The 11,028-nt window shown below is 40.3% G+C and overlaps 1 protein-coding gene across 6 annotated transcripts in view; it reads right to left on the reverse strand.

The window, feature by feature from the left end:
* Window positions 1-10,536, reverse strand: part of MS3_00003278 (uncharacterized protein) — a 44,906-nt gene extending 34,370 nt beyond the window's left edge. For 2 of the 6 annotated variants that reach the window (XM_051211024.1, XM_051211021.1), the window contains exons 1-2: window positions 10,451-10,536; window positions 5,270-5,563 (exon numbers count right to left, since the gene is read on the reverse strand). In XM_051211024.1, the coding sequence (XP_051071053.1) occupies window positions 5,270-5,524 (255 nt within the window). In that variant the 5' untranslated portion in view covers window positions 5,525-5,563; window positions 10,451-10,536. The other 4 variants (XM_051211020.1, XM_051211023.1, XM_051211022.1 and 1 more) reach the window with 4 other exon arrangements.
* Window positions 10,537-11,028: the final 492 nt, after the last annotated feature.

Consider the following 11,028-nt stretch of genomic DNA (forward strand, 5'->3'; position numbering starts at 1 on the left):
TTGAAGAGTTTATATAAGTTTAGAGAATTGAGCGAATGAAAAAACTGATGAACGAAAGGATAATTTTAGTTCACATATAATAAGAATTAGTTTGGTGGAGACCGCATAACAAAATAAACACGAATAAAATAATCATAATATTGATAACAGAACATAATAATTTACCAAGGTAATGATGAGTTGGTTACTGTTTCTTTCTGGACACATAAATTAGGATTGAGTTCCTTGATTGCCACTGCTTCGCCAAACCGGAGACGCTACGTTTGTTTTGTCTGCCGGTAATTTTGAAGGATTGAAAAATGTCAATGCTATGCTTGGTATCAATTAAATGCAGGGCTATTGCATTATTTGGAGACATTGCGACTTTCAGTCCGAAATTCTTTAGAACGTGCACAGAAATGCGGACATGTACTCTCCGTACTTCAAATGTGTACTTTGGCATGCACATGTAAGGTCGCAAGTGCAGTTGGAGGAACTGAGAAAAGAGGACCTGTCAGTTTTTGTTTGTTTGAGTCAGTAGTTCATTTTGTGTAATGTTGTCGGTCTTGCCCATTGATAGGCAATCTTTATAGAGGTATTTATTCTGTGGTTACCTATACCACATAACATCCTACATAAAGACTTTGATCCTATTTCGATCATACAGAAATACTGACTAACGAGGGGTAGGCTGGTTTTTGACCACGTCGTTGGTGCATTGATCACATCGTTACTATCTGCCATGCTTACAGAACGCCAACAAACATTGCTTTTCTTGACATTAGAGTCGTCTTCGACTAGGCCGACAGAGCTGTGTCTTGGTACTGTCTGTGGAACAAAAGTGTCTAGAACGTTAAGCAATATGTTGAACGTTTTGTACACGGACACATCAAGCAATGTGAGAGGACATAACTACCTCGAACTATCATTCCAGTTTATCAACAAAGTTAGATACGGTTGCCAAAACTCACCATTCCTCTTAAACTTCGCCGCTGATATTCTGGGAATAGATCCAAATGACATGGTGATGTGGAACTGTCAGTAAGCTACAACGTAGGACCAGGTACATATATGCATAGGTCCAAGTTGCCGCACCTCATTAACACAACAGATGAACACCAAATTCATAGAAGTAGTCACTTCAAAGGTAGTAATATAGAGAAGAAAGATTGTGTATGAGGATATAATACATGAATAAAGAATCAGTTCGTAGAAAGAAAGGTATCAAGTAATTTAAATCTCACGGTTTAAGGGAAAACAAAGATTGTATACACATACGCCATTGTGATCGATTCTAAGCCATGTCACTCAGTGTCCAACCGTTGGTTACGATAGTGTGAATCTGTCAACTGTAGAGAGACTATGATCTTGAGTAGGTGGGTGATATTATCTTACTATGGGACGATGTACAAGCTACATAAATCGCACTTCATCAGTTGGTAATTAGTGTTCGTTACTGCGGTTCGATAGTATGTGTTTGGTAAGTGACGATACTTTAATATGTGTTAATATCTTGAAATAGTGATCTCGGTGCCTTGAATATACTATATTAATGCTGTCTTACAGCCCCCACACCGCCCACTACTTGCCAAAGTTGGAATTTAGATGAAGTGGAGGTGGTCACTTTATGATATAGTACTTACTTACTTACTTACTTACGCCTGTTACTCCCAATGGAGCATAGGCCGCCGACCAGCATTCTCCAACCCACTCTGTCCTGGGCCTTCTTTTCTAATTCCATCCAATTCTTGTTCATTTTTCTCATGCCTATTTCCATTTCTCGGCGTAATGTGTTCTTTGGTCTTCCTCTTTTCCTTTGACCTTGAGGATTCCATGTGAGAGCTTGTCTTAAGACGCAATTGGGTTCTTTCCTCAATGTGTGTCCTATCCACTTCCAGCGCTTCTTCCTGATTTCTTACTCCACTGGGATCTGGTTTGTTCTATCCCACAGTACGTTGTTGCTAATAGTGTCCGGCCAACGGATCTGAAGTATTTTGCGTAGACAACTGTTAATAAACACCTGTATTTTCTGGATGATGGCTTTCGTAGTTCTCCAGGTTTCTGCCCCATACAGTAGAACTGTCTTAACATTTGTATTGAAAATCCTGACCTTGGTGTTGGTTGGCAGTTGCTTTGAGTTCCAGATGTTCTTCAGTTGTAAATATGCTGCTCTTGCTTTGTCAATCCGCGCCTTCACATCTGCATCAGATCCACCCTGTTCATCAATGATGCTGCCCAGATATGTAAAGGTTTTTACATCTTCCAAATCTTCTCCATCAATTGTGATTGGATTGGTGCATGCTGTGTTGTATCGGAGAATCTTGCTTTTCTCTTTGTGTATATTGAGACCTACTGCTGCTGAGGCTGCTACTACACTGATCGTCTTCTCCTGCATTTGTTGTTGCGTTTGCGATAGAACAGTCAGATCATCTGCGAAGTCTAGATCGTCCAACTGCATCCTAGATGTTCACTGTATCCCATGCTTCCCCCAGATGTTGGCGTTTTCATAATCCAGTCGATCACTAAGGGAAAGAGAAAGGGTGAGAGTAAGCAACCTTGCCTGAAACCGGTCTTTACTTCCAACAAGTCTGTCAACTATCCTCCATGCACGATTTTGCAGTGTAATCCATCATAGGAATTCTGTATGATATTGACTATCTTCTGAGGCACGCCGTAGTGTCGAAGAAGCTTCCATAGTGTTGTTCTGTCCACGTTATCAAATGCTTTTTCGTAGTCAATGAAGTTGAGGTAGAGTGATGAATTCCATTCAACTGATTGTTCCACAATGATCCATAGAGTTGCGATTTGGTCTGTACACGATCTATCCTTACGGAATCCTGCCTGTTGGTCACGAAGTTGGGCGTCTACGTAGTCCTTCATCCTGTTTAACAATACCCTGTCGAAGACTTTTCCCGGTATTGAGAGAACAGTGATGCCCCTGTAATTATCACAGTTGCTGAGATCGCCTTTCTTTGGTATTTTGATCAGGAGTCCTTCTTTCCAGTCTTTTGGTACTTGTTCCTCATCCCAAATCTTATTGAAGAGAATGTGGGGTATCCTTGAAGTTGCCGCTACGTCTGCTTTTAGTGCCTCTGCTGGAATGTTGTCTGATCCTGCTGCTTTGCCACTATTGATTTGCCTGATGACCATGCTGATTTCTTCAATTGTTGGTGGGCCAACATTGATTGAGAGGTCCGTGGGTGCTGCTTCGATGTTGGGTGGGTTCGGTGGGGCTAGTCGATTCAAGAGTTCTTTGAAGTGTTCTACCCACCTGTTTTGTCGCTCTTCAATGTTGGTGATTACCTCGCCTTCCTTCCTTTTCACTGGTCGTTCTTCTTTGCGGCGATTTCCAGAGAGTTTCTTTGTCGTGTCATACAGTTGTCTCATGTTTCCTTCTCTTGCAGCCTTTTCCGCCGTCGTTGCTAACTCTTCCACATATTTACGTTTGTCAGTTCTGATGCTCCTCTTCACTTTTTTGTTTACTTCTATGTATTCAGCTTGTACCTTGGCTTTTTCTGCTCTTGTTCGGCTGGTATTGATTGCTGCCTTCTTGTTCCTCCTTTCTTGAATCTTATCCAGTGTGTCAACAGTGACCCATTCCTTGTGGTGGTGCTTCTTGTGACCCAGGAACCCATGACATGTTGAAGTGATTGCCTCTTTGATCCCCTTACAGCTGCTCTCCATAGTAGTTTTTTCTCCATTGAGTAGATCATGAAAGGCCTGGAACTTACTGCTGAGGACTATCTTGAATTCGTTGAGTTTGTCAGTATCCTGAAGAAAGGCCGTATTAAACATTTGTGATGTTGTCCGCCCCATTGTTCAGTGCTTCTTGAGTTTCAATTTCATCTTGGTGATCAGCAAGTGATGATCTGATGCTATATCAGCTCCTCTCTTGGTTCTCACATCCTCCATCGTCCTCCCGAACTTTTTGATAATGCAGATATGGTCGATTTGGTTCTGTGTAGTGTGATCTGGTGGAGTCCATGTGGTTTTGTGTATGCGTTTATATGGGAATATGGTGCCGCCTATGACCAGCTTATTGAAGGCACATAGATTTGCAAATCTCTCACCATTTTCGTTTCTTTCTCCCAGTCCGTGTCGTCCCATGATGTCTTCATATCCAGTATTGTCTGTTCCAACCTTGTCATTGAAATCTCCCATCAGAATGGTCAGGTCCTTTGTTGGGCACTTCTCGACGATTGACTGCAGCCTATCGTAGAATTGATCTTTAGCTTCTTCATTGTAGTCGTTGGTAGGCGCATAGCATTGGATGACGCTCATTGAAATGCCCTCTTTCTTTGTTTTGAAGGAGGCTTTGATGATCCTGCGTCCATGAGATTCCAATCCTATAAGTGCATTTTGTGCTCGTTTGGACAGCATCAATGCAACTCCTTGTGTATGTGGGGCATTTTCTTCTTCTTCTTCATGGCCAGAGTATAACAGAAGCTCTCCTGAAGTTAGTCGTTGTTGTCCAACTTTCGTCCAATGTGTTTCACTGATCCCAAGCACCTCTAGGTTGTATCTCCTCATTTCTGCAGCAATTTGGAAGGCTCTCCCGGTGTCCCACATTGTACGAACATTCCATGTACCTAAATAAATGGTCGCTCTGGTTGTCAGAAGGGGCATCGGCCTCATAACTTCTGAAGGAATTCGGCTTCCATCATGAGGTGTCATAATTCTTCTAAATGAAGACCTTCTGACTCCCGGGGCAGAGTTTAAAAGGTTCGAATCATTTTTTCTGATTAGCGTTTTTTTAGTGAGTTAGTTTTCTACGGGATGGGGACGCTAACCCCATGCCCAACCCTTCTCCTTTATCCGGGCTTGGGACCGGCAGTAGCCCCCGGAGGGACCCCAGGCGGAGTTTTATGATATAGTCCCATGATTATATAGCTCGAGTCTGTCTCCCCATACTTGGTTGAGGTCTTGGAGGTGCTGTAACTTAGTGGCTTGGGACGTTATCAAACGCGACTTGAAACGGAAGTCAGTAAATATCTTGATGTAGTTCTTTAGAACATTCTTACTGAAATAGAGATGAGCCCTCTTAACTGAAAATCGGTCTTGACAACATCTTTAACTGAACTGTATCTGCTATTAAATACCATTTTTGGTTACTTATTTAAGAAATCTACGCTCTACTGTTCTTCTTTACAAAATTACCGCTTCATTTGTGTGGAGAATTGTTTGAGTGATCTACTGTCCTAGCTTTATGTGCTATAATGATTAAAATCCTCACTACAATCTGATTTTAAAGCCATTTAAACAACAAATGAACTTTTAAAAAATATCTTACCACATTTTTCATAAAATAATTGTTTATGTTGTGAACGAAATCCATTATAGAATGGCTTAATTCATTAAGATAAATACAGGGTGGCCAGGTATCAAGGCATAAAGCATGAAGTTGGTTACTTTCACGCATAGTCGCTTCTGCCAATGCAGAGAAGTCACGATTTTTCAAGGCTGAAATAATCTCTTTTTCATGTATTTTAGCAGATGGTACACGGCCATTTCGAAACAAATCACTAGTTTTTACACAGCGAAGCATTGCATCAGTCGAGCCAACAGGTTTAGGGTTTTCATTAGTCTATAAAGCAAATCAAAAACCAGTGCAAAAAAGTAGTATGGCTATAAATGACGATATCGAAACTACTTAATTCAAATATATTACAGAAAACAGTTTGATATAATTAGCTTATCAGTAGTCATAAACCGACAAAAGTAAATGTTAACGAATAATAAAAGGTACCTAGATTTCTGACCAGTCTATGAGTAATCAAGTTATTTTACTCCTGAGAATTATTTGAATGAATGTTTCATATGCACGTTTATACCGAGCAGACTGAATCCATATACCTTACACTTGGGACTAACCAGTGAATACATTTAAGATTCTAAAATTCAAATATTACATTAGCACTCGACTCTGTTGATCGTGAGGTTCTATGGCAGTGTTTGTCACTGAAAGGAGTACCAAAGAAGTACATTAACCTTATAAACGCTCTCTACTCGAACACAACTGACCAAGTGAGAGCTTATGGCGAACTGTCATCAGAATTGATTACCTCAAGTGGTGTTCGTCAGGGCTGTCCACTCTCTCCATTCTTGTTTAACTTTGTCGTTGATGTGCTTTTAGAGATAACACTTTACACGTCTACATTTCCAGGGGTTGAACTTCCACCAGGAGATTCACTTGTTGACTTGGAATATGCCGATGACATAATTCTATTTGGTGAAGACGTTGACAAAATGCAGTCTTCTGACCACTCTAAGCAACAATGCAAGCATGTTCGGCATGCTCTTCTCCCCCTCGAAATGCAAAATGTTGCTTCAGGATTGGATTGCATTGACACCCGAACTAATGGTAGGGAGTGAAGTAGTCGAGTGTGTCAACCACTTCACTTATCTTGGGAGTCTCATCAGCCCTTGTGGTCTGGTGTGTGACGAAATCTCAGCACGGATACAGAAGGCTCGACTAGCTTTTACCAACTTGCGTCATTTATGGCGTAGGCGAGATATCCGTCTATCAACCAAAGGACGTGTTTACTGTACAGCAGTTCGTTCCGTCCTACTTTATAGCAGTGAAACATGACCGGTAAGAGTAGATATTCGTAGGTTACTAGTATTTGATCATAGGTGTCTTCGAAGCATGGCTCGTATATCCTGGGACCATCGAGTAAGTAACACAGTTGTTAGGAAACGGGTTCTAGGTAAGGATGGCAAATCAATTGATGAAGTAGTGAAACTTCATCAGTTGAGACGGCTAGGACACGTGTTACGTATGCCCAACGACCGACTGCCTCAACGTGCGATGTTCAGTGGTATAGGAGTAGGTTGGAAGGAAGCTAGGGGCGGCCAGACCAAAACATGGCACAAGTCCATGAAGTCATTGACAAGTGGACTGAGCCATGTTGGTAGGTGTAGACTACCTGGTTGGGGACCGCGAGATGATAGCAACCGATGGTTAGAGACCCTGAATGAGATGGCTCAAAATCGTTTGCAATGGCGCAGGTGCGTACACTCTTTGTGTTCTCCCAAATTCTAATCTTCTGACTTCTTCATGTCACTTTCTTTTTTCTCTTCCCAAATTTATTTCACTGGATTGTACTCTTTAAATAGCATCTCCAAACCCTAATCTTTCCGGTTACTGCGTACACTCTTACTAGCTCTACCACTATGGTATTTGAATCGACAACTGCACCTCTGTGCTAATGTGGTGTGGCAATTCGAACTGATGTACGTACGTACGAAGTTCTACGTTGTTACTGACTGAATGACTAAGGATAGTAAACTGCGAGATTTAAAAATGTAACCTGTTAGGAAAAGATAATCAGCTTATGTTATTCGATATATTTATTTGAACACAAATATTGGTACAAAGGAGCACCGAATACATATGTGCAACACAAGTCACTTGATTTGTATGTGGGATGTGCCTAAACCGAAGCTTATGAATCATCTACGACATGTTACGATGTTTTGAAGAATGAGTGAACAGAGATAGTGATATCAAGAAACACCAATTTGTGAGGTCAGACTACCGATCTTGACATTCGGTATGTGTCATGATGAATAGGAAATTGATTAATATCCCACGACCCAACCTTGTTTAATGTTGTATGATCTACAGATATCACTGAATGATAACGGACCATACTGTGATTCCAAATAAAGTGGTTATAATCAAAATAAAACTTCGAAACTTGCTACAGCAAATCAGAACGCACGCAGATGAAATTGATAAGAGAAACCGTAGGGAAATTGGAACGGTACTAGGAATAATTGAAGTAAGAATTATTAAACACAGAATATGGTTCCAAAAGAAGGAACCGATTTATTTCATGCTAGTGAAGATGAATGATTTGTTACATTAAGGCTAAGAAGCCACAATTACGTTCTTAGTATTATTTAGTTAGGAACTGTCAGGAAACAGATTCAACTTCATAAATAGTTAGTATTCCGTTACATAGTATTACTTCGCATTGTCAATCGTTCCTAAAAACAGTGCAGCACAGTAGATTGAGACGTGACCAGACATTGCTCAGAATAGAAGCCAGTACCGGTCATGCTTCAACTTTAAGTTTGATATATCAATCCCCACTTAGTTTTGCTCTTCTTCATCATACCTTCCTTTCTCTACCCCTTCACAAGTTTATTTGTGTGGCGTATATATATTTTGGTGCCCAGTTGTACCAATGTTTACGTGTTTAAATAAATAAATTTGTCAACCGGTTAGTATTTTAACAACTGAAATATATTCACAACAAATCAAAACCAAAAATACTGATTAGAGTCCCCAAGATAATAAATTTAGGTCTTAAAGTGTAGAATATTATGAATGTCTACCGCCCTCACACTGCAATTAGTGAGTACTGTTAAGCTCCTGGATTTTTACAAATGTAGTCAATGCGTTTAGTATTCTCTCTACAAGTTTACATTGATAAAAAAGAAGACGAATTTAGTTTAGACCTCGGATGCCTTACCTATAAAATTCACTTGTTCTGTATACTTTGTCCTAACAATCACTGTGTACGTTGATGTTTGAGTTGTCTTGCAATATTTACATAGAACTGCAGTTTGGAACTACCTCAGAATTAATTTAGGTTTTAATGTTTTACAAAAACACAGGTGTAGTAAAAAGAATTCAAATAACTCTCTTTATTGCTTAAGTTTAAACACCCTCTCTCGAAATGCTCTTACATGGCCACGTGCATTCAACCACTGCCAGGGAAGTCCTACTCACCACCTTCTCGCGGCAGGAATGTTGTTTACGAAATCGAGAACGAAAAGCGAATGTCTGGCGCTTTAACCGGGTCAGTGGATGTGGAGGATCTAACTAGGGGAGTTGGAGAACCCTGATTCCAAACCAGTGGTGCACATGGGCTCCAGTATCTTAAAGGAAGAAATGGCGTGTGTACCAACCGTTGGTCACTGGCTATCATGAGACTGCATCTCTTAACGTTGCTCCATTGCCTTGTGGATTAGACCTCTTGGTCAAAGGCTCTGGGTGTGGCTCCCTAAGCAAACCACCTGCTTCGGTTTGGGCACCCGTGCAGTATTACAACTATCACGCAAATCGAATGATTTGTATGGCGACTATGTATTCAATGCTTCCTTGTACCAATGTGTTTAAATAAATAAAAAACAGAGGTTTCAGTCCCAGAACCCAGTATACAGACCATTTCGAGATAGACGAAAATAGCAAAGATGTATTGAAGTTTAGCGCACTTTAATTTTAAAGAAAATTTCTTTACCTCTCGCTTAATACTTCCGTGTTGCGTCTCCTTTTTTATGATTTGTAACAGTCTGTGAATGTTTGCTAAAAACTACTAGCCGTGAAGGCTTCATGAGTAAAGAATCAAGTTTTTGACTGAAAAGTCTACAGAAGACAAAAATCAACAAATACTATGTTGAACTAGGTAACAACACCATAAAATCTAAAGCTGTCACTGGCAAGCTGAGGTGAAAACAGATGGCTTATAACAGTGCTAAGCTTCAAAGACCTTAAGTAACCAATCGATGATTTCTAGGATAATTCTCAAAAAAAACTCATCGAGTTCACGAGGAAACTATGAATATGAAGGGCTGTATAGCCGTCATATTATTTTTATACAGTCGTGAGACCTCCACAACTAGATCAGTTACATTAGGATTCTAGTCTTAATTGCACTATGTAGCATGCTCAATTCTGAGTAAACAATTGCTTTTAAATGATTGTAAATCTGGGGTGAAGTTATTAAGCATCTTTTAAAAGACATGAACCTCGGGCTTCAGTTACTGCAGCAAACTTACAACGCATATAAGAACTTTAAGCTCTGGCCAATGCGATGCAGGAAACAGCTGTTGGACAGAAGAGTGATAAGTGTGGTCTTCATGGTTGCTAGACCACTGCACAAACCCTCCTAGTAAGCTCCGGCATGATGATCCAGAGCCACGCCGAGAAAGGGAAGTGTAGTCGCCATCCAAACCATACATCTTTCCTAATGCAAATGCTAAACGTATGAAAATATTGTATACCACATACCGAACGCTGCAGTCCCAGATGCACTAGATGCCATCCCTGCAGATGTCGGAAAATTATTTTCGGATTCCACACTCAAAAAGGGAGAAGGGACCAACCTCCCGTCTAGTCTAGAACGCAACTGCGCTAATTTAAGGAATAAAATTGTGAGTAAAGACATACCAACTATTATTACATCTAAAAGCCTGCCTGGAAATTGCATGATCCTAAGAAATACTCACGAGCAATCCAATGACCCACTTTCCGTTAAGTTTGAACAGTGACTCCTTGAGGTCATTCTTTGTAAACACTGTAGATTTGGTTCCGACCTGTATGTTTCTTATAAGGTTTAACAATTTAACAAACATGAGACTGGTTTAAAGTAAGACTTATGGAAGAGGTGGACGGATAAATGTTTAAATCATCACTTTTACCCCCTGTGAGAAATGTTGGTTTTCATAAAATGCTACTCACAATACTTGAGCAAAGCTATGTTTACCGGACAAGTAACCTCGATTTGCATTGGCGCCAGGTCACGTTAAAACTGACAGTGCCGCTTCACCACTTTTGCAAAATCCAATATATGTGTAACAAACAAATAAAACTGAATTTCTCATTTGAGGTCATTACGTGATGTTTCTGTGAGATTTCATGTCCTCGTTTTTCACAATTTAGGTGACTTTGCTACTCATCCGCAATAATTCTATTGTATTAAGTATATTGGTGATATTCGAGAGCTGAAAAGAGATCGGTGAATTCCACTGTGTTGTTAAGTGACTGAAGTCTAAGAATTTACTATAAGGTAAAATCGAATGGTACAGATCACCTGTGTGCTCTCTTAGCACAATGGAGTGAGTGATATGAAAATTCAGCGAATTCAATAATCCGAAATATAGAAACGTTCATAACAAAAATTTCGAATAGTTCAAGTGGTTCTGAACGGAGAAGAAGCTTGGACTTGACGGGCGTCTTTATCTAGTGACAGTGGATCGCTGAACCCTCCAGGCAGAAACGTGGGTATATTTAACGATAAAAGAGAAAGAATATTAGTA

Source organism: Schistosoma haematobium, chromosome ZW (genome assembly GCF_000699445.3).
Source record: "Schistosoma haematobium chromosome ZW, whole genome shotgun sequence".
NCBI classification, from domain to species: domain Eukaryota; kingdom Metazoa; phylum Platyhelminthes; class Trematoda; order Strigeidida; family Schistosomatidae; genus Schistosoma; species Schistosoma haematobium.